This window comes from Suillus plorans (genome assembly GCF_016647745.1).
Source record: "Suillus plorans strain S12 chromosome Unknown HD556scaffold_4, whole genome shotgun sequence".
Taxonomy (NCBI): Eukaryota; Fungi; Basidiomycota; class Agaricomycetes; order Boletales; family Suillaceae; genus Suillus; species Suillus plorans.
The window spans coordinates 1-23,132 of record NW_024537388.1 but is presented as its reverse complement, the minus strand read 5'-3'; the positions used below and the strand labels follow the sequence as shown (position 1 = coordinate 23,132).

At 48.4% G+C, this 23,132-nt stretch overlaps 9 protein-coding genes across 9 annotated transcripts; 6 read left to right on the top strand and 3 right to left on the bottom strand.

Moving 5' to 3' along the window:
• Positions 1–135: 135 nt before the first annotated feature.
• HD556DRAFT_1328697 (DHHC palmitoyltransferase-domain-containing protein) lies at positions 136–2,922 on the bottom strand. Its single transcript, XM_041301618.1, has 7 exons — positions 1,547–2,922; positions 1,370–1,494; positions 1,252–1,318; positions 1,100–1,201; positions 872–1,048; positions 779–811; positions 136–727 (listed from the first exon to the last, which is right to left on the bottom strand). The coding sequence occupies exons 1-7, from the start codon at positions 2,747–2,749 to the stop codon at positions 494–496; spliced, it is 1,941 nt and encodes a 646-aa protein (XP_041165879.1). The 5' UTR covers positions 2,750–2,922; the 3' UTR covers positions 136–493.
• Positions 2,923–3,115: 193 nt separating this feature from the next.
• On the top strand, positions 3,116–4,236 carry HD556DRAFT_1303607 (uncharacterized protein; the record flags this gene model as incomplete). Its single annotated transcript, XM_041299612.1, has 4 exons — positions 3,116–3,458; positions 3,512–3,757; positions 3,810–4,019; positions 4,070–4,236. 4 exons carry the CDS (start codon positions 3,116–3,118, stop codon positions 4,234–4,236), a joined length of 966 nt encoding a protein of 321 aa, XP_041165878.1.
• Positions 4,237–6,002: 1,766 nt separating this feature from the next.
• On the top strand, positions 6,003–6,800 carry HD556DRAFT_1437292 (uncharacterized protein; the record flags this gene model as incomplete). Its single annotated transcript, XM_041305687.1, has 1 exon — positions 6,003–6,800. The coding sequence occupies one exon, from the start codon at positions 6,003–6,005 to the stop codon at positions 6,798–6,800; it is 798 nt and encodes a 265-aa protein (XP_041165877.1).
• Positions 6,801–7,467: 667 nt separating this feature from the next.
• Positions 7,468–10,774, bottom strand: HD556DRAFT_1437291 (uncharacterized protein; the record flags this gene model as incomplete). The annotated part of the gene is made up of 9 exons (XM_041305686.1): positions 7,468–7,901; positions 8,175–9,095; positions 9,127–9,433; positions 9,482–9,532; positions 9,588–9,815; positions 9,863–9,981; positions 10,125–10,310; positions 10,363–10,579; positions 10,628–10,774. The coding sequence occupies 9 exons, from the start codon at positions 10,772–10,774 to the stop codon at positions 7,468–7,470; spliced, it is 2,610 nt and encodes an 869-aa protein (XP_041165876.1).
• A 268-nt stretch (positions 10,775–11,042) lies between these two features.
• HD556DRAFT_1303604 (uncharacterized protein) lies at positions 11,043–11,675 on the top strand (the record flags this gene model as incomplete). Its single annotated transcript, XM_041299611.1, has 2 exons — positions 11,043–11,274; positions 11,347–11,675. The coding sequence occupies 2 exons, from the start codon at positions 11,043–11,045 to the stop codon at positions 11,673–11,675; spliced, it is 561 nt and encodes a 186-aa protein (XP_041165875.1).
• Positions 11,676–11,708: 33 nt separating this feature from the next.
• On the top strand, positions 11,709–12,086 carry HD556DRAFT_1437289 (uncharacterized protein; the record flags this gene model as incomplete). Its single annotated transcript, XM_041305685.1, has 2 exons — positions 11,709–11,832; positions 11,881–12,086. 2 exons carry the CDS (start codon positions 11,709–11,711, stop codon positions 12,084–12,086), a joined length of 330 nt encoding a protein of 109 aa, XP_041165874.1.
• Positions 12,087–12,155: 69 nt separating this feature from the next.
• HD556DRAFT_1437288 (uncharacterized protein) lies at positions 12,156–14,708 on the bottom strand (the record flags this gene model as incomplete). Its single annotated transcript, XM_041305684.1, has 5 exons — positions 12,156–13,564; positions 13,622–13,810; positions 13,877–13,977; positions 14,030–14,439; positions 14,499–14,708. 5 exons carry the CDS (start codon positions 14,706–14,708, stop codon positions 12,156–12,158), a joined length of 2,319 nt encoding a protein of 772 aa, XP_041165873.1.
• Positions 14,709–15,718: 1,010 nt separating this feature from the next.
• HD556DRAFT_1303602 (uncharacterized protein) lies at positions 15,719–20,266 on the top strand (the record flags this gene model as incomplete). The annotated part of the gene is made up of 15 exons (XM_041299610.1): positions 15,719–15,956; positions 16,274–16,707; positions 16,766–17,268; positions 17,334–17,422; positions 17,486–17,728; positions 17,804–18,023; positions 18,088–18,200; positions 18,385–18,552; positions 18,681–18,833; positions 18,970–19,239; positions 19,287–19,346; positions 19,428–19,669; positions 19,725–20,051; positions 20,112–20,147; positions 20,189–20,266. 15 exons carry the CDS (start codon positions 15,719–15,721, stop codon positions 20,264–20,266), a joined length of 3,174 nt encoding a protein of 1,057 aa, XP_041165872.1.
• Positions 20,267–20,818: 552 nt separating this feature from the next.
• Positions 20,819–21,857, top strand: HD556DRAFT_1226588 (uncharacterized protein; the record flags this gene model as incomplete). Its single annotated transcript, XM_041297087.1, has 3 exons — positions 20,819–21,004; positions 21,069–21,246; positions 21,322–21,857. 3 exons carry the CDS (start codon positions 20,819–20,821, stop codon positions 21,855–21,857), a joined length of 900 nt encoding a protein of 299 aa, XP_041165871.1.
• Positions 21,858–23,132: the final 1,275 nt, after the last annotated feature.

Below are 23,132 nucleotides of genomic sequence, written 5' to 3'. Positions count from 1 at the left end.
ACTTGAGATGCGAGTATGAGGGTGATGGCATGGAGTGCCGTATCATCATATTCAATCTCCGATACAATTTCAGTCTCCGGCCAGCATGACATAGTTGGTCGATCGAGTGCTCATCGCCCCTTTAGCTATTCTTGTACCTTAGGTACTAATTTTACACAAGATCCATGTGCGCGGGGGCTAAGCGCTACAACCGTACACACGCTACGCTCTGTCCTCATGAACTTCTGATGGCGGCGCCTTCGCTGACTCAATTCTGACACTGCCCCTCTACAGAGTTGTACGTACATGCTGACAGCGACCACGTTCTCAAGCTGTCAGAAGTTCACATGAATCCACGTTCAACCAACTTTTCATAATGACCCCCGCGGTCAAAAGTCCTCCTTTCGCACCATTGATAGTTTGCTCACACTCAAGGTATATCATGTCACCTCGACGTTTGGAAGCGCAGCGCAAGTCAAAAATCGAATTGCAAGGGATGCAAGTACTTCCAATTTCAAATCGCTTCCCCGGCTCTTCTAGTGTCTGTCTCTTCCCACCTAGGGCAAGCATCCTCAAGTCCAGGGTTTATCCGCCGCTTATCTTCAGTAACAGGAGCATGAGCATCGAGCCATGAAAATCCTGCTGGTCGGCACAACACTTCCATGAGGTTGTGTCGCCATGAGCCATATGAAAATGGGTTGGGGGGAGCGGGACCTGGTATAAGAGATTTGTGCGCTTGATTTCTGATCTGTGTTATACCATCAGTAAAATTCAGGCACCATTGATGTCTGCGACCCACTTGTTCAATAGTAGTAATGTTTAGCAATAATAGCTGCGTCATATGTTTCAGTGAGCGAACCATTATGTATGGAAGGATGAGTTTGCAGCTCACCCTCATGTGATAGACGAGGAGGGCCGTGACTGGCCATACAACAGTGATAGCCAACGAGAATGCCACAGCACTGCCTGCGCCTTCCCTCAACGCACTACTGAATTTGATACCATTTCGGCGAGTAAGAAGATAGAGGTGTAGGGCGGATGTGCAGATTACGAGGCATAGGGTCAACACCTGGGAAAATATTACTCTTACGCTGGCCGGGAGAAGGTTCACAATACTTACAGCAGACACCAGGAACGCAAAGAAAAAGGTGTAATTGCGCCGTCCAACACAGTTGTTCACCCACTGACAATGGTGATCACACCCATCGACACAGTTATCGCACTGCCAGAAGTTGTGTAACAGCTCATTATGAAGATAACAAAACCACGCACCATTTTGCAATGGCTAGAGCGAGGCGGGCGATACGTTTTGCACGTCAAACAGTATTTGGTATGCACACTAAACATGTGTTCATCACACACATCGGCTTACTAGAGACCAATTACTCACCTCTCATCGCGTACTTTGAGATCCCGAGGCAAAGGTTGCCTGACAGCATCATCTGAAGGTGACGTAGGAGGAAATGGCGGATCTGGGTCTAAATTGCGAGGTAAGATGCCAGGATCACGACAGGCCTTCAGATTCATTGAGTGGGCGGTAGCATGACGAACGATTTTAATTACGCACCGTAGTCAGCATGCAGGATACAGTCAACAAGGTCATGTACGCTCCCACTGCTGCGACAGCGGGACTTGCATTATGCCAATACCATACACATGTTGTTCCAAACCAGACGCCAGATAGACCAAGCACGAGCGTGAGAGACGCAATGAAAGCCCAAGGAGAATCACCACCTGTAAGCAGCCGGCCGCTGCAAAAGAATCGATTGTTTGAAGGATGTCGCTGGTATACGCGTTGCATAGGAACACTGGGCATCGCAGAGAGTGGCACATGATTATCGGGAGGGACTGATATAAAGACATGGTTTGGAGTTGGAGAGAATGATCGAGAGTTGCTAGAAGCAATGCGAATGAGTGGCGGAGAAGGAGAAGATTTTACACGGTGTGGAGGGGGTGATAAGTTATCGACAGGTGGCTGCTCTTCTGCATAAGATAAGCGAGGGCTCATAGTATGGCCGAGGCTACTACTAGATCTCCGTATGCTATCGAAGCTGAGGCCGCGGAACATGCGTTCGAAACTGGTTCGCATTCGATTTGTACTAGTTATCTTGTAAGAAGGATCTAAGTGCATGGAAGTGCGAACGGGAGCGCTAGCACTTGCAACGACGTGCTTGTTGTTAAGGGGAAGTAGAGGTTCACGACTTTGCTTTAGCCGCTTAGATAGTTGACCATTTGTGTCTCTTATGGAAGCAGGATCGCCATAGCTCCTCAGGTCAGATTCGTGAGAGATACGGGTAGTCAAGCTAGATAAAGGATGTTGATCGGGGGGAGCCGAATGGAAATTAGGAAGGATATCATTAGAGGTCAAGGATATGGATGATGAAGGGCGAGAATGGACTGGTCTAGAAGGGTGAAAGAATGAGGAGGAGGGTAGAATGCCACCTGCATGAGTTGTACTTGGAATTGGGATTTGAGGTAGTTGAAAAGTGGTAACAGTCGGAGGAGATGACAAGGGATAGTCTCGGGGACCACGAGGCAATTTGAGAGTAGCAGCATTAGATATGGAACGATTGTGTGGACTTGCTGATTTTGAACCCAAGCTTGCAGACCTTTGAAGAGCCTGTACGCTGTCCTGAAGGCGCTGTACGGGGGCAGCGCTGAAGTTTGATGACGGTAATGGTAAGTGAGCAGGACTCTGCTTCTTTGGAGCATTGGCAGAGCTCGAGGAAGATAGGGAGAAAGAAAGTGAGAACTGTGGCGATGAAGCCATGGAAATATTATTTAACAGAAGCTGGCCGCCCGCTGTTATTAATTGATGACTCTATAGAGTGCAACTTGGAACAATTCTGGTCAGATGTCTCAACTAGTGAGAACGGTGAGCGCGGTAGAGAAAGGAAGGTGTAAGACTCGAGTAGAACGTTAAGAACGTTGAGAGCGTCGATGTTAACACGATGTGCACGTTGTGTGCGGTTGGAAAAAGAAATTTGTTCTCACGCATATTAATCAAATAGGAATTACTTTCTCACGTTTAGAGCAGTGACCACGATCGTGTCATTCAAGTTCGCCATCATTAGCCAATGGATAAGAAACAACAAAGGCATTGCTTTGAGAGCATCGTGCGAGTGCATTTTCTAGCATGAGCAGTATTAAACGCACTGTCCTATTTGCCCATCTACATGACATCACCGCTCCTCATCATCTGGGCTCAGCAATCGCCTCTGTCACCGCGGCTACCACAGAGGCCTTGGTCATCGTCTTGGTTTCTCAGCTATTCCGTACAGCAGAATCGCCATCCAACCGTGTAAAACAGTGGGATAATGTCCAAAGGCTTTTGACATACGTCTATGTCAAAGCAACCAAGGCAGCCCAAGACTTGGGAAAGGTTTTACTAGACATTAGCATCATGCTTAAGGACCCTTCAGAAAGTTTCCCAAGTAACTTGGGGAATAGTATGGATATGTGCTTTCGAATCCAGGGCGGTGAGTTCTTCTCATTTCCTCATTCCATACATACTCATGGCGGAATTATCAAGACCCCCCTATACTCCATCTCCCTGACTCTATTGAGACCCTTCCCCAAGTGTCTGTCGTTCCAGATAAAGTCATTGAAGCTCACCGGCAGCATTCCGTACGTGTCACTCCTAGCTGTGATACCTCCCCGTCATCATACCCCGTCGTCGCGCTTGGTGGCACTTTCGATCACTTGCATGCAGGACACAAAATCCTGCTCAGCATGGGAGCCTGGATAGCCAGTAGTAAGGTCATTGTCGGAATCACAGGTATGATAATGCCTTGCAACCTGTCGCTCCTGCGACTGAACTTATCCTCGAGACGATGAGCTGTTGAAGAATAAATCGAATAAGCATGTCTTGGAGTCAATGGCCGTACGCATTGAAAAAACACGCTCTTTCCTGCAACTTTTCCGTCCTGACCTTGAGTATGAACTTGTTGCCATACGGGATGTGTATGGACCTACCGGTTGGGATCCTAATATCCAGGCGCTGGTGGTCAGCGTGGAGACTCTACAGGGCGCGGAGTCAAGTGGGTATCTTAACGGTTCTCTGGAAATATCTACTGACACTCTCATACAGTCGACAAAAAACGTTCCGCCGAATCATTGCCTCCCCTTCGTACATTCGTCATCGATGTTATTTCTTCAGAAAGCGAAAAGCTGGACCATGAGGACATGGAGATGTTGAAGCAGACAAAGTTGAGCAGTACATTTATTAGGGACTGGATCGTGAAGAACACTGTATAACATTGGTGTCATTCGTCGTAGATGTAGATTAAGCCTTTACCCGGTCCACATGGTTTAAACAGCTTCCCATATATGTCCGATGTCGTGTACAACATTCACTGCCTATAAGCACCTTTAACAGCACTCCCGATGATTTATCATAATATTCCTGCTATCAGGTAGTAACATGTACTCTGTTTCATATCACATCTACTCTTTCATTCAGAATCCATTGATTGGCTATTGCTTCCGTCGCTTTAAACCGGATGAACTTCGAATTCAACCTTTCTTTCGCAGGCGATCAACTCCACCATATATCTCCTTGCTACATATACACTGTCATCTGAACTCCCTATAATATCTCTCAAGCCCCGATCGATGGCTGTCTACCACCTGAAATCCCTCGGTTTACGGTGACTTTATCACGCGGAGACTGAGTCCATCGAATGGGAGAAGGCCGCAGTAGTCTCAGGACCAGGCAGATAAAGGCATACCCATTGATTGTCCGAACTTGTGGTAAACGATACCTAGTACTCGATGAACATCGACGAATGCAAATATTGTGATCACGGTGTGGTATGTGCAATGTGCATGTCGCTGCCTAGTATCCTTCTTATGCCATACTGTGAGTCATCCTCCCCCATAGTTTAATAGCTACTAGAGAATACGAAATAAAAACCATTTGAGTATTTCTGAAAAACACAACTGAGTTCCCTCCTTCAGTTCTCGCGTATTAATCATGTCACAGCCTGCCTGGCCCACGCGCTCGGCCTCGGCGCTGTAGCTTGTCTTGAGGTAGCAGGATTAATCGCTCAAGCTTACATTCCCGAATCAGAGAGTGATCTTCCTCTTCCATCTTCCTCTCCCATTTGGAGACTTCGGGTGCACCTCATACATCCTCGCAAGTACAGTTTCACATTTCACTCATTGTTTGTTATGTCCACTGCATGCCGTTACCATTTAGCCCATTTCTCGCTGTTGCAGAATGGATCAACGAGCACGGTCCTCTTGTCACCTTCAATCAGGAACTGAGAAAATTGTCATTATCGGCCGTCACAACGTCAGTTCTTTCAATCCAAACTGTTACATGTAGGCTCAAGATTGGTAGGTTGTGGTGGATACAACGAAGAAGCAAGGCAGCTCGATAGCTGACCGTCCTCGCCTCGTTGCTACTGGAGAAATTATCTGGTTATGGACTGTCCATCGTCATCGCACCCGCTAGGAGCATGTGGCGTCGAATGCGTACTATGTTCGTTTCTTGGGCGCGATACTGCACAAATAGCCCAAACTTATGTACTTCTCCATGTGATGTAGAGCACTTCACGCCCATTTCCAGCATAAAACAGCAGCGGAATATCAGTGTGGCGGTGACCTTGATCGAATCAGCCACAGTCTAGAACCGGACCCAGTTGGCCGCACGTCGGGCCAAGCTTTTGAATGTATTTGACTTCGTCGACTCATGTTTTACTATTTTCCTTAATCACGGGCACTCTACTCACCAGTATATAAACCCTACCCTGGCTGTAAAGTCCCCTTAGCTCTTTTCCAATCTACCGGACTGATATCTGGTTAACATTGTGCGAAAGACTCTATTATTCTGATCGTTGTGCCGTTACATCAAGTCTGTGACTTCGACTAACGTCACATATTTTTTAACCTTCCCCAGTCCTAACTTAATTCGCTTGTAACAAAGCTTTATTTTACCCCCCCTACTTTTTGTCACTACCGCTGACTGGTCTGGCCCACCACGTCCACGATCCGTGACGATGACAAAACCTACATCCACGATGACCTATAATCTTCGCTCGCGCACTCGCGCTAGAGCCAGCTCAGTTTCTACCCCCGCAAGTGAAAAAAATGCACCGGTGAGAGACGCTTACGGAAATTTTATTGTTGATATTATCACTCTAGCTCACAAGGCGGCACAGGGTTCTGGCCCATCAGCTGGAACCCAAGCGCCTGCCGAATCTCCGTTGACCTCGGTGGAAGGATCCCCAGTGACCGAAGCCGAGAGTCCATCCGCGTTGAGACCCATCCGCTCGTATAGCGATGTGGTACGCGTGAGTAGCCCTGCCTCGGACCAGAGAGTCGAGCAGGAGAGTGTAGTAAACCTAAGTGGCATTAACATAGCCAATGCAAATGAGAGCACTCTGGCTGAAGGGACGACTGATCACGTCACCTTCAGGACAGCCAATGAGGACAGTGAAAGCTTGGAAGAGAGTAACGACGGTGATGACCGTCCATGGATCACAGTGGACCGAAAGGGTCGCCGTGACAAGAAAGACTTAGCAGACCAGATCAAAGAATCTGGGGAGCTCACGGTTGAGCAATTAAAAGTGGTGAATGCGGCTAGGAAGAGCCTCACCGAGACTGAACGCCGAAGACTTGGTCGTCGTGAGGCTAATGTCGGACAACGTGAGTCCACCCGTCCAACAACAGACACCGAGTCTAAGGGCAAAGGCGTAGACCCCAGGAACTGGGGTGCACTAGCACATGAAGATGAAATTGACGTGGAGGAGCAACGTGTAGCCCTCGAATCCTATAAAACCACTAAGCAAATGATTGATGAGCACATAGTACAGTAACTTATACCCGTATTAGACGGACAGCTGAGGGTGACAATGTAGCAATAGAGGCGGGCCAGCCCATGTGGGCCCATGGCAACAATTGTACCATGGTAGACGAGTGGGCTGCAGGGTTGTGTGTACCTGTTGCAAACGGATGGGCCGGTGGTATATAGTGTAGATGGTAGTATAGGAATGTACTATATAGGATATCTATGTAAATAGTAGTGAATGCAATGAGCTATAGAGACGAGTGGGCCGGCTGAATGGTGTGCAATGTAAATGAGTGGGCCAGGGAGATGGGTATGATGGGGACGAGTGGGCTGGGGGTATGAAGTGCAATGGAGACGGGTGGGCCGGTATGCAAAGTACAATAGAGACGGGTGGGCTGGGATGAGAAGTACAATTGAAGACGAGTGGGCCGGGGGTAAGGGTGCAATGGAGACGAGTGGGCCGGTATGTGAAGCACAATGGAAGACGAGTGGGCCGGGGGTATGGGGTATAATGGAAGACAAGTGGGCCAGGGGTAAGGGTGCAATGGAGACGAGTGGGCCGGTATGTGAAGCACAATGGAAGACAAGTGAGCCAGGGGTATGGGGTATAATGGAAGACGAGTGAGCCGGGGGTATGGGGTATAATGGAAGACGAGTGGGCCGGGGGTACCGGGTGAAATGGAGACAGGTGGGCCTCATGATATTCCACCCGGTGGATAATGGAAATATTTGCCGGTATGGATGATACAGATGAGCTGGAAGAGTGTTGTGGGACAGAGGTGAAGGTGAGATGGATGATACAGATGAGCCGGAAGAGTGTTGTGGGACAGAGGTGAAGGTGAGATGGATGATACAGATGAGCCGGACTTCCGGTGTGCGAGAGGTGAAGGCGAGATGGATGATACAGATGAGCCGGACTTCCGGTGTGCGAGAGGTGAAGGTGAGATGGATGATACAGATGAGCCGGACTTCCGGTGTGCGAGAGGTGAAGGTGAAATGTATGATACAGATGAGCCGGACGTCGGCTGTCCGATTGAGGTGAAGGTGAAATGGATGATACAGATGTGCCGGACCTCCGGTGTGCAAGAGGTGAAGGCGAGATGGATAATACAGATGAGCCGGATGTCCGCTGTGTGATTGAGTGAAATGGATGATACACATGAGCCGGAAGGGCGTTGTGTGATATACAATGATGGAAATACCATCCAGTATAGCAACATTCTCACTACTAAAATGCAGGTTGTGCGATTATATGATGCATTGTCTTCAACATTGAAAGCACCAGAGCTTGACAACACAATGTAGACAACTAGTACATACGAAAACATGAATGATATAGACTAGTATTATGTCGGCCCGTCACCGGAAGGCTTGCTTGGATACCTAGCACTCACTGACCGACCTTGGTGCGATAGAGGTCCAAAGCGCGGGCGTGGCAAAGGAGCTGAGACGGACTGGGCATCAGCCGGCACATTTGATGGCCCAGCGACCGGGAGAATAGGAGATTGCACAGGTGGTGCACCAACCGGAGGAACAGATGGGCCGGATTCCCTCATGGTCAGTGAAGGGATGATGGTGGAATTGGATGGCACCCGGTTGTGCCTTGCGACCGGTGATCCATCTGCAGTATCACCCAACATATCACCACCGGTCTGGGCACCCATCCAAGAGACATCCGGAGTGAACACATTGTTGGTCACAGTGCGAGCAAATGCACTGATAGATGGGTCATGGGCTGTCATGGGGGGTGGATTAAATGCCGGTGGAGTTGATGCTGTGACCTGAGTAGATCTTTGCTCCCTCAGATACCTGACAATACCTCTTACTTCAGCCGTGCACTCAGCAAGGAGTCCCTTCTGCACACGCATATCCCGCCCTATGTCATCAATCTGCATGGACATGGCGCTATCAGATGCCTCGGCGATGTCCATGCGATTCTCCAAGTGATCATGCCGGACGTCAATTTCCATTCGATCGTGTGTGCGCAGTTCCTCCATCTCGATGCGAATTTGGGCCAACATGGCCTCCATCTCATCATGAGAGAGAGGGTATTGGGCGGAATGACCAGGTCTGGAAGGAGAGACAGGAGAGGGATGGTTGAAAACGACCGGTAACGGCGAGAACCGGATATTGTCCTCCGAGGCCATGGCCGGTGATGAAGGTGGCATCTCATCATTGCCGGGCTCCACCCAATGATCAGGAGGGAAATCGTGTGCGGATGCCAAAGGGGCCGGTTGTTGTGCAGAACCGCCGGCAGCAACCATCTGGACATCATCGACGTTGTCCTCCTCTTCGATAGGACTTGGGTGCCGGATATCCTTGCCTACAAGAATACATCAGAATGGACAAGTAACCGGAAACAAAAGACTTGCCTTTCGCCTTGGATTTCCCACTCATCTTCTCTCCGGTGGCTTTGGACCGGATGGTCTTGGAGCGAGTGGCTACTGCGACTGCAGGTGGTGCAGTGACGGTGATGGGGGTAATGGTGTTGGCAGAGGTGGTGGGTGCGCTCTCTGTGTTAGTCCGGATGCATGCCATCTTCCACAGATAGCACAATGAGCAAGTCGAGGCGATCTCGCCTTTCTTCGTCAATCGGGGGAAACACTCGACATTCTTGGCCAGACATCTATCACAAGGCGGATGGGGTTCATCAATGCGGGGCTATGGAGAATTAGTATGGTGAAGCATGGCATTGACCGGAAGACACACTGGTTCTGGCACTTTGCCCTTGCTGGTGGCCTTGCCCTTGGGCTGCATGGACTATTCAATAATGTTAGCGTTGTATATCACCTGTGCTATGACAAGCAAATCCTACCAGTTTTTGCCGTTTCCCTGGTCTGACAGTGGCCTGCATCGTGATGAGTGATAGACCGGTAAATGTGAAGTAAAATAATGAACTTGCCTTTGGCCTGCCTTGTGTATCATCATCCTCATCCTCCAATTCATCCTCTTCATCGTCCTGAATCACAACCCGCTGACTTGCCTTCGACGCACTGCCCTTCTTTTTGACAACGATGACAGCCTGACGAGTTGATTTCCGGGGCTGCTTGTTGCATTAGTAACGTTGAATATCTCAAGAAACAAACACACCTCAACGTCCAGAAGATCATCCACATCGATCCCCTCGCCATCCTCATCGCCATGATCTTCCGGTGCCTTTGCCTTCCCTTTCCCCTTCTCCTTCCCCTTCCCCTTCCCTTTGCCTTTGCCTTGTCATTGTCGGTAGTGTCAGTGTCAGACAAAATTGCCTTCGACTTTGGTGCAGGCTTCCGGGCCCGGTTGACACGGGGCAAAGGGGGGCTGCTGAGCCGGCGTTTCCGGTTTGTTGATGTCCCGGCTGTTGCTGTCCCACCGGGTGGCACATCTTTAGGTATGCGAATGCTGATGCGTGGTGCCGGTGTCGGTGCAGAGGCCGGTGCCGGTACTGGAACAGGTACCGGTGGTGGGGCAGGTACCGGTGGTGGGGCAGGTACCAGTGGTGGGGCAGGTACCGGTGCAGGAGTAGGTACCGGTGCAGGTGCAGGTGCAGATGCAGGAGCTAGTGCAGTCACAGGTGTGAGTACAGGTTGCATGAGGAGGAATATCCTTACCAGTAGCTGCAGGTGAAGCAGGCGGTGCATGACCCAATGTCTTACTGTACAATGGATGCTTCATGCACATATCCTGATTGTTACCAAGATGGTTCCAATCCGGTACTACCACCAATTGTGAGGTGCGCCTCTGAGCGCGAAAGATCTCAGCTGCAAGTGACAGCAGGCCAGGGGGAACATATGAAGCGTCCCTCCCATATGAACGAATTGCGACATTCTGGGACCCTAGTATCAATACAGGCAACCGACAGGACGACAAACATACCACTTCACGAGCAATCTCGTGGCTCAACTCCATTTTCTCATCCTGAGACTGCGACCGGAGAACATCTTGAACCATGTCATCGAGCCGGGCGACAAGAGCGATGAGAGCCTGGTTGGCAGCCGCAGCAGAAGCAGATTGAGAAGACATGATAGTGAGACGATTACAATAGAGCTAGTGGACAAGTCACCCGGAAGAGACGTGTAAAACAACACACTTATAAAATTTTCAATCACCGGCTAGCCGGGCCGACTCGGACATATCCGAGTCCATTGTTCGCCTCATTGTTGTCAGTCTATTTTTAGATATAAATGTCTCATTGTTGACACGTCATCAGTAATCAATTGTTGCCAAACCAACCTGTGAGTACATCATCCGGTCGCAGCCTTCTGTAGAACATGATTCTTCCAGTGATATCATGAAGTCCGTGGATTTGTACGACCCATTCCAGAAGAAAAGAAGGATGCGATCATCGGCGATTGCTCAGCATAATCTACATGTATCTAGTGAGGATGTAGGTAAGAAACCATCACCTCCCACAACGTACCGGTTGATATTATCCGGCATCCCAGTTCATAGCATCTTGGAGCCAGGGAGAGAGGAGCGCACTTACTACAACCCTTTCATGGTTTGTTCAAGCATGGGTGAATGTGAGTTCATCTCATGCTAAGCGATGGTAAGGACAATTGATATGAATTTTAAAGATCTAGATGTCCTGTCAGCCCATGATGGGTTGCAAGACGGTAAAAGATTGAAGATGAACTCTGAACCGGCAGATGACGACCGGTCACTGGACCTGGGATTTCCTTTGTCAGATTATGACCAGATGACCGACAACCACGACCAACAACAATCAGACATGTTGGATATGCAATTTCCCACCTTGTCTGATGATGACCGGTCAAATGGTGAGATGTTGGATTTGGGATTTCCTCCACAGCCGGATGATGAAGATGTGCTTGATTTGGGCTTTGATATTGACCTCTGTGATCCGGCCGGCAACACAGGCATGTCGCTGGAATCTACATCTCATAAATTGACACTCATTTGAAACGATATTTGACTAGAAGACGGGGCTCTTGACATGGGCTTCGGCACATATCTGGCAGATGATTCGCTTGATAAAGGGACTAATATTTCACCGGAAGAACACCCTTTAGATATGGGTTTCGAGATGGATCCGGTACGTGTTGATCCGGATCAGTCTTGTAAGCCTTCTTGCTGTTCCCGAGATTGTTCTGATCATTTAAACTTAGTCGCCGTCAGTCGACAGGATCCAGTTGGATATGTAATTCAACGGGCTGTAGGTGATTTGCGCGAGGCAATGCACCGGTTGCAGATTGACCGGGCTGGTAATGCAATGTCGCCGGACGAAGCCTTTGCTAGAGAGCAAGTTCTTGACTGTACACAAGAGTTATTGTTGGCATGTCAACTGATGTCGATATCTCGACTTTCAACGTGAAGTATATATTTATAGTCAAATGCTATCTACACCTATCACTAGAATACTTGCTTACAACGATCCAAATTACTACGATTGCATATACTGAGCTTTATAAGAGGCCTTTGTACTTCTATGAGAGCGCTTTGGCTCTGGATTGGTTGTCTGTGCTTCAGATGCTTTGGCTTTCTTGCCGGAGTCCCTTCTTGGGGCAGGGGGTGTTGGTTTGTGCACCGGTGCTTTGTTAGTTTTATTCTTGGCATAGACACCTGATGTAGGGCCAAATGCACGACTTCTAGAAAGATGTTGCGAAGGCAGAGGATCATTGTCATCATTACCGGTTGATTGTGCAGAACCGGTGCTGGTGTTGTCTTCTGCCTGTCCCCTTCCACTTGCAGTCAGCTTTGATTTCTTGACTGGTGGCGGACCATCCGACTCCAAATCAGATTGAATGGGAGCAACCCTACCCCTCTTTTGGGATGATTTTAATTTAGGTGGTGGTAGGACCGGTATGGATCTCTTGACCGGTGGGCGAGTATCTTCCTCCTCTGAAGCCGGACGAGTGCTGCGGACGGTATTGGTCCGCTTGGCCTTTGAAGTTGGTTGTGGGACAGGTATGGATTTCTTGACCGGTGGGCGAGTATCTTCCTCTGAAGCTGTACTAGCCCTGCGAACGGTATTGGTCCGCTTGGCCTTTGAAGGTGGTGGTGGGACCGGTATGGATTTCTTGACCGGTTGGCGAGTATCTTCCTCCTCTGAAGCTGTACTAGCCCTGCGGACGGTATTGGTCCGTTTTGACTTTGAAGGTGGTGGTGGGACCAGTATGGATTTCTTGACCGGTGGGCGAGTATCTTCCTCCTCTGAAGCTGTACTAGCCCTGCGGACGGTATTGGTCCGTTTTGCCTTTGAAGGTGGTGGTTGGACCAGTATGGATTTCTTGACTGGTAGGCGAGTATCTTCCTCCTCTGACGCCGGACTAGTGCTGCGGACCGTATTGGCCCGTTTTGCCTTTGAAGGTGGTGGTGGGACAGGTATGGATTTCTTGACCGGTGGGCGATTGTTGATAGATTTTGACTTTGGTGGTGGTGATTGGAGGTTGTCATCGTGATAGTGATCGTCGTCCTTCTCCTCATCTTCATCATCCTTGTCCTTATCCTCACTACTAGACACCGGTTCCACCCCCCTGGTGCGCCTTCCGGTGGACTTTTTCACTGGAACCCTGGGTCTCGCATCAGAACCATTGCCAGAGATTATCTCTGCCGGTTCTCTCATTGTCTTATCATCGCCTTCCCAGCCTTTAAATTCAAAGGTTGGGCGAACCTGGTCCTTCTGTCTTTGACACCACAACTCTAACAGCCGGTCAGCATCAGCCAGCCGAATCTTTGATGGATCGTCGAGCCTCCAGCCGGTAGGTAAAAACTTGGCTGCAATAAAGTCACCCTGAGCCATCCTGACTGAGGCCCAAGGAACAGACGCCTTTGGTTGTTGGCTGCACAATCCTGAAAAATTGCTGGTCAGCAGATCAACTCTCCAGATGCATCATTTGTGAAACTGACTGTAGTGCTTTGTGAGGAAAGTCCTTATAAGACGCTTTTTGCTCTCTAGGTTAAGCTCTGTGACGTCCGGTATGACCGGCAGCCCATAGCTATCCACCTCCAAAGGATAATCGTCCTTCTTTCCACCTTTCTTCCTGCTCTTCTTCACCTCCTCTTCGTTATCATCGTCATCATTATTCAGGTCAACGTCTGGTATCACCCCAGGTCAGATAAGTACTTGACTGAATGGCGCAAGATTTTCAAACAGAAGCTCACCAAACTCTTCACCAGCATAGGCATTCCACTCCGATAACATGGACTTCCAGTCCTTCGTATCGGTATAACTATTCCCCTCCAACTTTTCATTGAAGTCAATTCTTTCAACCGGATCAGTATATCTTTACCGGTTGAGTGTGAAGCGGAACTCACCCATTGATCCGGACTTCGTCTTCCTCTGTTTTCCATGCTGACAATATGAAAATTCTCATACCGGCCTGCTTCCACAACTTTGTTGCCAGATCCTTCATCATACCGGGTGCTTTCTTCTTTGCAAAGTCCGCCTGAACAGCTGCAGGAGGAGCCTTGGCAGACCACTCAATCGCAGTGTTCTGAGCCTCCTCCAGCTCCTCTTTAGATAGACTGGCCACCACTGCAGTGAGTGTTGTCTGATATCTTTCAATAAATTTCTTCGATCCTGGCATTGCTCCGGTCTTTTCAATGATCTCCTCCTTGCGCAGTTGTTCTATGACCGACCGGGAAGTCCATTTCTGACCGAACTTGTTGGCTTTCTTTTCTCGAGTCTTTTCAGGTCTCCGGTTATATAACCAGTCCCGGTACGTCTTGATACATCATGATATAAGTCGGTCATCATGTATAAATTTAAAGTTCTACTGCTCACATATTTCCTGTTCTTCAATGACCGGTCATCCATAGCAGGGGCATGCACCTTGGCCTCTTTTATGACGGCCTTCAGAATCTTTTTTCTATCGTTGGCAGCTGCTTCCTTCCATTCTTCTAGGTGGGATTTCAAGACCAGCACCTCTTCATCGGTTAATTTCTTCTGCTTGGTCTTTTTTGGGCTATCGACTGATGAGTTGGACCGGGGCATGGCAAAGTAGTTGAGGAGCAGTGGACGTCTTGATAGAAGAAAGGATGCATGTGTATCTCACAGTAATAGGTTACATAACCGATGTACGTGACTGCAAACCGAACAAAGGATTGTCCAATACTCGTTCATTGGTATGAATCCCTCAACATCCTATGTGTTTCTGATTCATAGAATGTAGAACTGTAAAAGCATATGGACTTAGACCTGTATTATATAGTATATGGGCAGCATACAGCCCTCAAATACTGGATACCGCCCTGTGCAATCATATTCCACAACTTGCTCAAGTAAGTATAATCACAAATGACTTTGAAGGCCAGCATGAATGTGGACATTAACAGCCGGTGTCCTGAAGATCAAACCAGAAGCCTGTTTGTCTCTAGAGTTGGTTATTTGGTTTGAACTGTTCTCTCAGAGCATGTTTTGCAATGCCAGTGCCCTCGACTAAAGTTTAATCAATGTATTGACTTTGCCAGACTCGTCAATAATCTAATCGAAAGAAGTATATATTGCTGCCGAACCCTCGTAATTACCTGAATGATTGTTCTACAGCCAACAATCCAGAATGCTGGCTAGAAAGAAGTATTTAAACATTGAAATGTAACCTCCGGTCGATGTACTTTATCCAGTCAATTGTCATGTAACTTGAACATGAAATCCATGCGACTCGGGTTAATGGGAGGATTACGGTGTTTGTGATGTCATGCAACTATGGCAACCTCAGTGACTCCAACCTTAATATATCCCATACAGGTGACATTGCAAGATCTTCGGTGAGATCACAGGAACAATGTGGTAATCCCGACCGGTCAAACCATTCGGAGTCTGAACAACACCGGATCAATTGGTCCCTTGATGACTGGGTAGTTCAATGACTAAGAAGGGAAAATGTGGTAATCTCGACGGTTCAAAATCCCCGGAAACTGGAATTGATGGAAGGCACCGCAGTGAAGTCATGTGCTAGGCTACCAGTCATCAAGTTTACAGCACACCGATCCTTTCCAGTCAATATGGCAAATACCAAACAAAAGGGAATCACATACACCCCTCCTACAAAGAAACGATTACCTCAGCTGTATAAGCTCAAGGAAAAAACTACAACCAGGGGATCGAGGTCATCTTGGGTGAAAGATTCATGGGCTAGGAAAACAAAGTCGGTAACATCATCACCAATAAAATCACCCTCAAAGCATAAATCTGGGTCGCCTCACTTGCTCTATGAAGGTGCTGACTTTGAGTTTGACCAAGGTAACATCCCCCAGCCTAAATTTCCAAAATCCCAGGCAAGCAACAGTTATCTTCATTTCCCCGGTCTGACCGGACCATACAGAGTCAGAATGCATATCTCCGGCAATGGAAATGCAAGTTCAAGGACTACATAAATTCACTCATGATCAGAGAAGCCCCACCAGCCAACCGACTTTGCTCAGTCTGCAAGAAGGATGGGGTGTATAGATGTCATGGCTGTTTCAATGAGCCACTCTTTTGCACAGACTGTTGCAGAATTCAACATCAAAGACATCCATTCCATCGCATCAGTCAATGGACCGGATCATTTTTTCAAGAAACTTCACTCATTAAAGTTGGCCTGCACATTCACCTTGCTCACGACGGCACTCCATGTCCCAGCAGCACCGATGACTCATCAGACTTCTTTCAGTGGTCAGATACCGATGACAATATAGATGACGATTATCCGGAAGGACCTTTCATTCAACCGGTCAGAGACTCAGATCGTCCGGCAATAACTGTAGTAGACAAGTCCGGCGTTCACTCCCTTTCCATATGTTATTGCCAATGCCCCAGTGCTCTCAGCCGAGACATACAGCTCTTTCAAGCAGGCTTGTTTCCGGCGTCTTTCACCAGACCAAAAACTGCATTCACATTCGCTGTCTTGGACGACTTTCTGTTAGACAATCTCGAGTGCGGTACATCGGCCATGAATTACTACAGCAAAATTCGCAGACTCACCTCTAGCATCTTTCCACTGATGGTTCCGGTGAGCTGGGTTTTATTCTGTACTTCACATTCTGGTCATTAAAGAACGATATCTGTAGGATCGCTATAGAGAGCTCATGAGAGCTGCCAGGCAGTGGCGACAATGCAAGCTCTACAAGTGGCATGGATTTGCCCACAAAGATGACCAGCCAAAGGATGGTGATCTTGCCCTATTTTGTCCGGCATGTCCGCAACCGGGTATAAACTTGGACCTGTCTACCAGTACAGTCGCCCAGCCTGACGATACACCTTCCTGGCTCATGACTAGGTATTTGGTCATGGATGGCAATTTCAAAGCCGAGCACATGCATCCGGTGAATCCATCCGATGAAGTATCATTAATGGATGGTCTGGGGTTCATGGTCTCCGATGAAAGATACAAGAGCCATTTGGCCATTGCTCAAGACAATGTCCAAAGGTCGGATTGCAATAATCACCGGGCAGTAAATCAAGCAAACGCCTCGCGGCAAAGGCTGGAAGCCACCGGTATAGGAGGATGTGCATGTGCACGGCATGGATGTTTTGTCCCACATTCCATGGTTGACTTTCAGAAAGGCGAAAGGTCAGTACATATTGCATCCGGTCACATCAATGGATGATCTTACAACTCTTACGTGGAATAATCAGGCAGATGAACATGGACTATGCATTAAGTCAAGCTCTCAACTATAAGACCGACGGAATCTCTCGAGCCATCACATTCTACGACATAAATTGTCAGTATAACAAGTATTTGAAGGACCGGATCGCTTCCAGCATGTATCTTTCCATCCCCATAGGTATGGATATCATTCCTGGAATCGGTTTGTGGCATGTACATGGACATCAAGACAACTGCTTTGTCCGGTATGCATCAAATTTTATCCATGGGACCGGCCGGATAGACGGAGAGATTATGGAAACCCTCTGGGCACCTTTGAATATAATATCTCCATCGGCCAGGGGCATGGGAACTCCCCATCGCAAGGAGGTATTGGATTATCAGATGAATGATTGTAATTTCATGAAAATGATTCGTATAAGTAAGTCACCCACCTCCAGATGTGCGTGTGTTGTCGGCGCTCATACAATTCATGTCCGGATGGCACGTCCGGTAGCTAAGTTTCTGTCCAGAAAATTCAAAGAGGCCATCAAGGGGGCTTCGGAAAGCAAACTTGCTTTTGATAATCTTAACGAGACCGCCAACCCCGACATGGTAGTTCTTTGGAAGGCAGAGGAGGCATTGGCTCATGCAAACAGAGCAGAGGATCCTACGGCTATGGACATCTATGAGGTCCGGTTGGAAAGAGGCAAGTGTCCACTTTTATTGGCTGTCCGGTAGGTCTGATCATGAGGTCGTGCAGCGCCAACAAAGAAACAGCAGGAATTGCGCCTGTTGCAGGCTCAAAATCGCCCTGAACATCCGGTCATCAACCCTCCGGTCGACGAGGAGCCGCCACTTGGCTTGCAACCGGTCTTACCATAGAGGAATCGCAAATATCTCTCTGCAAGGATGTGAGAAGTTTGCGAATGCACCCAACGGACATGCAACTGTTGAGAGTGGCTCGATGCCGGGATAAGCTTCACACTCAGATCACGAGCTTTCTTGAGATGTCACCTACTTATCTCGGAGTTGGAGTCAATGTCAATGATCCGGATTGTCTGGTTACTGTTTGTAACTCACTGGATGATTGTGAAGATTACTCCGATTTTGACGAAGATCAAAATCCTGATCTGGACGTACACAATGCTTCCATATTTCAACCGGAGCTCACTGTCATACCCCTACCATCCAACATTGGTGCAGTGAGGTGCAGGGAGTTAGGTCTCACCAATCTCATCAAAGAAGAAATTGCCCTCCGAGAAGGTCAGGCCAATGACGCACTGCATGCCATTAGAGTTCATTTAGGAGATAAAGCTGTTTTATTCCGCAATACTGTCCGGTCAGCCAAGTCACAGGCTTCACTACTAGGGCATGGACTCGAGTTCGCTCAGTTGAAACAGCAGTCAATCTCCATGCTCGTATATATTCGAAATGCCGGTCGCAACTGGCCAAACTCCCTGACCACGACCTCTTGAAGAAATACCTTCCTTTGAAGAAAGAAGACCTGAAAGCCAGCTCTGCGGTGGCCGATCCAAATGCACGTGGTCAGAGAGATACCCTCTTTCATGGTTCTGGTCCTTGGATGTTCAGGGAGACACATCAGGAAATGACTGGATGACTGAATGTGTGTCTAGTGTTTCTGATTATGAGGTCGTCCGGTCTCACATGTTCTAATTATAGTTTACCGGGTTAATTGGCTCCGGACAAAAGCACTGCGCGATCGCTGGAATGAGGAGGTTATTCTTGTCAAACACGAAATGCAGTGGTCAATTAATTTCTTCACCCACAGAGCCAAGCAATGGCTCTGTCACATGCACAATGCTACTTCTGCAGGGCTCACCGGACATACATGTTATGCTGCCAGACAATCTCACATATATGACCTGCTGGCAGCACATGCAGAGGATGCTTTTCGGAAAATGATCGTTGGGATAGAAGTCCCAGTTCCGGGTTAGTTGCATAATTGTGATTACCGGTTGATAATATTGAACAACTAGCGGCATATGCAGAGGATGCTCTGCGGGAAATGATCGTTCGGATAGAAGTACCGGTGCCGGGTTAGTTACATAATTGTGGTCACCGGTTGATAAGACCTGTGAGGTAATATACCCTTGTGTTTGGCATGTAAATATTCCCAGTGTGCCGGTCACACCATAGCCTCATATTCCTCTCCATGGACAATACTGTAACTCTCATCCCCTCCAACCAAGTCATCATTGCCGCCAAGGGCAATCACATCACAGCTGCAGATATCTCTCGTGCCCTATTCTATGCCAATTCCCGGATGCTGGCCATGCGCCTGTATGTCGACAAGAGTTTTGCCACTGCCATACCTGGTTATGCAGAGACGTTCTACACCCTGATGAAATGGGAGATGGAGGTAGGGAGCCAGCCATGCCGATACTCCCATGCCCTCATCCTTTTCTCTGACATAGACCTTTGCAACACCTTTCATCAATATATGTTTTATCACCCGGTTGTCAGCTACTATTCCTCAACTTCTCAAGGATGTGCTCTCAACCATGACTGCTCACACATTGGTTGATCGGCGACCGGATGTCAATGCCATTTTGCAGGATATCCGGGCATTGCGCCTTTCTGCAGATTCAAACAAATCCGATGACTATGACATTGCTCACATGCCGGACTACTTCAATGACTGGTGGAAGGAATCACTTGGTTGTTGCAGGGTTTCAGATATGTTGCCCAAGTCATCTGTCCAAGATGTTATGGATTTGGTTGAATGGCACTTTTCACACCTTGTCAGTCCATAAGATCTTGTTAACACCGGATGCACCAGATGCTCACACCATTTATTACAGCCGGATCATGTGAAAACTGGTCTTCTCCCATATATTGTGCGTGGTCCGGATAATGCGCCGGATATAATTGGTTCAAGATCTGGTGTGCCGTGCCACCAGACAACGATCGGGAGAGAGTTGCTGGATATGTTGCAGACAAGGATGATGAATCTTAGGCGATCAAGTGATAGGTTGACCGGATTGGTTGGGCCGATTGATGAAATCACACGGGCTGTGTCATCCTCACAGGCACTCATTGACCGGTTACATATAGATCACAGTGCATCCACTTCACAGTAAAGTAGAACCCAATGTCCGCCGGTATCCTGCCAATCTTTTATACCATCACGTCATATTTACCTGAATGGAAATGGAGTCTGTCTATGCAATCAGGTCGTGTGAATATGGGGCTATTTTTTCCAATGGATATAACAGTGGTGCTTTCCTGTCACTTAATTGTTTCGGCAAGCCATGGTTACAATTCCACTTGACTGGGCCTTGTACCAGACCTACCTTGCCGGTGAATTGGTGCATGAGATTTTCACATCTACAATTCTTCACCGACCGGTAAAGGATATGGACCTTGGACTCTTGGATATCGACACTTGTATTGCTTTGGAGCAGCTAGCCTATGTGATGGCCACTGCTTACTCTAACGCCGGTATGTATTCCGGCACACCTGTCTGTTCTGGTCAACTAACCTGCAGAAAGTTCATCTTAAAATAGACATGGTTAGATACAATGACGCCCTGGACAAAGATGAATCCGGTCGAAGTGAGACACGAGAAGAGGTTCTTTTGAACAAATTCCCCCCTGAAGAGGAGCACCTCTTGACAACACCATCTGTTGTCATTGATTCTGGCGGTAGAATCATTGTCTGGTATTTGCCTGGAGCACTCACCTCTATGATGATGGTTGGTCCTTTATCCTTTATCCATTTCCAGTTGTTCTTTTATCTTACCCGGATGCATTACTTAGAAAGATATTCACGGTGCCACACATTCCATGAGTGGTTTGTTGAAGCATAGCATCACATCAGGCAAGATTTCTCAATGGAGGACCCACCGGTCAAACTTCTATACAAGTCCAGATGGAATGATCACCCCCGGTTGCATCAATATATCTCCTGCATGGTTTCAGCAAGGAAGAGAGGTGCGTCAGGTCCACATGCATTGAAATCTCTGGTTGGAAGTATTGTAGAAACATGGCTTCCCGAATCTTGACCCGGAAGATGGCTTCTCGCCGGAGGTATCAGCGGCACTGAAAGGTGCTGCCGGTCACAATATTACAGCATCCCTTCAAAGGTCCGGTATCGTTGTCTCTGCTGCACTTCGAGTCATGCACCCTGATCTTTATTGGGCCGGAATGGAAACTCAAGTCAGGCTTGGTAAATGGGCTGCCAGATATGAGTTGAACGAGATGCACCATCATCTTCAACGCTGGACATCCGTTTTTAATGTGGTATCGATCATATGCAATCGCCGGACACCCCCTCATAGAGATCCTAAATGTCGACCGGCAGCATTTGATATCATGACTACTGCTGGTGTTTATCGCCCGGTTATCATGGATTTCATGAACCTTGGAATCAAGTTTCTCTACGACTCTGGCTCAATATTGGCTTCATCATGTCGACTGGTGAGACATTACATGAACGTGGAAGAGGGCAACAGGATTGTCACTGCATGGTACATGCGAGACAGCATCCACAATTTTGTTGGGACTCCGAGCACGGAGTATGCAAAATATGACCGTGTAGATATTTAGCAACTCCATGTATTGGGCCACATATATTGCTTGTCAATCTCGTTTGATATCATAGACGTACTGTATGGGTATAGACCCGGATGTATATATGAGACGGACCGGATGTTTATTCCCGGTTAATATACTTTGTATGCACCGGATGAGGCATCATGCCACCCACATCATATATTCACCCTATCCCCCGGCCCACTCGTCTCCGGTTAGTATACTCTGTATGCACCAGATACCCCCTCCATCCCACAACGCTCTTCCGGCTCATCTGTATCATCCATCTCACCTGCACCTCTATCACGCAGCGGACATCCGGCTCATCTGTATCATCCATCTCGCCTTCACCTCTCGCACACCGGACGCCCGGCTCATCTGTATCATCCATCTCACCTTCACCTCTGTCCCACAACGCTCTTCCGGCTCATCTGTATCATCCATACCGGCAAATATTTCCATTGTCCACCGGGTGGAATATCATGAGGCCCACCTGTCTCCATTTCACCCGGTACCCCCGGCCCACTCGTCTTCCATTATACCCCATACCCCCGGCTCACTGTCTTCCATTATACCCCATACCCCTGGCTCACTTGTCTTCCATTGTGCTTCACATACCGGCCCACTTGTCTCCATTGCTTCACATACCGGCCCACTGTCTCCATTGCACCCTTACCCCTGGCCCACTTGTCTTCCATTATACCCCATACCCCCGGCCCACTCGTCTTCCATTGTGCTTCACATACCGGCCCACTCGTCTCCATTGCACCCTTACCCCCGGCCCACTCGTCTTCAATTGTACTTCTCATCCCAGCCCACCCGTCTCTATTGTACTTCGCATACCGGCCCACCCGTCTCCATTGCACCCCATACCCCAGCCCACTCGTCTTCAATTGTACTTCTCATCCCAGCCCACCCGTCTCTATTGTACTTTGCATACCGGCCCACCCGTCTCCATTGCACTTCATACCCCCGGCCCACTCGTCCCCATCATACCCATCTCCCTGGCCCACTCATTTACATTGCACACCATTCAGCCGGCCCACTTCGTCTCTATAGCTCATTGCATTCACTACTATTTACATAGATATCCTATATAGTACATTCCTATACTACCATCTACACTATATACCACCGGCCCATCCGTTTGCAACAGGTACACACAACCCTGCAGCCCACTCGTCTACCATGGTACAATTGTTGCCATGGGCCCACATGGGCTGGCCCGCCTCTATTGCTACATTGTCACCCTCAGCTGTCCGTCTAATACGGGTGAATTCACTGAAGGGG

Excerpts from the sequence above, each read along its gene's own strand:
- HD556DRAFT_1328697 (XM_041301618.1), bottom strand. The coding sequence starts at position 2,749 with ATGGCTTCATCGCCACAGTTCTCACTTTCTTTCTCCCTATCTTCCTCG. Across the intron at positions 1,319-1,369 it reads CTCAAAGTACGCGATGAGAG|TGTGCATACCAAATACTGTT; the intron begins GTGAGTAATTGG and ends ACACATGTTTAG. Across the intron at positions 1,049-1,099 it reads TTGCGTTCCTGGTGTCTGCT|GTGTTGACCCTATGCCTCGT; the intron begins GTAAGTATTGTG and ends ATATTTTCCCAG.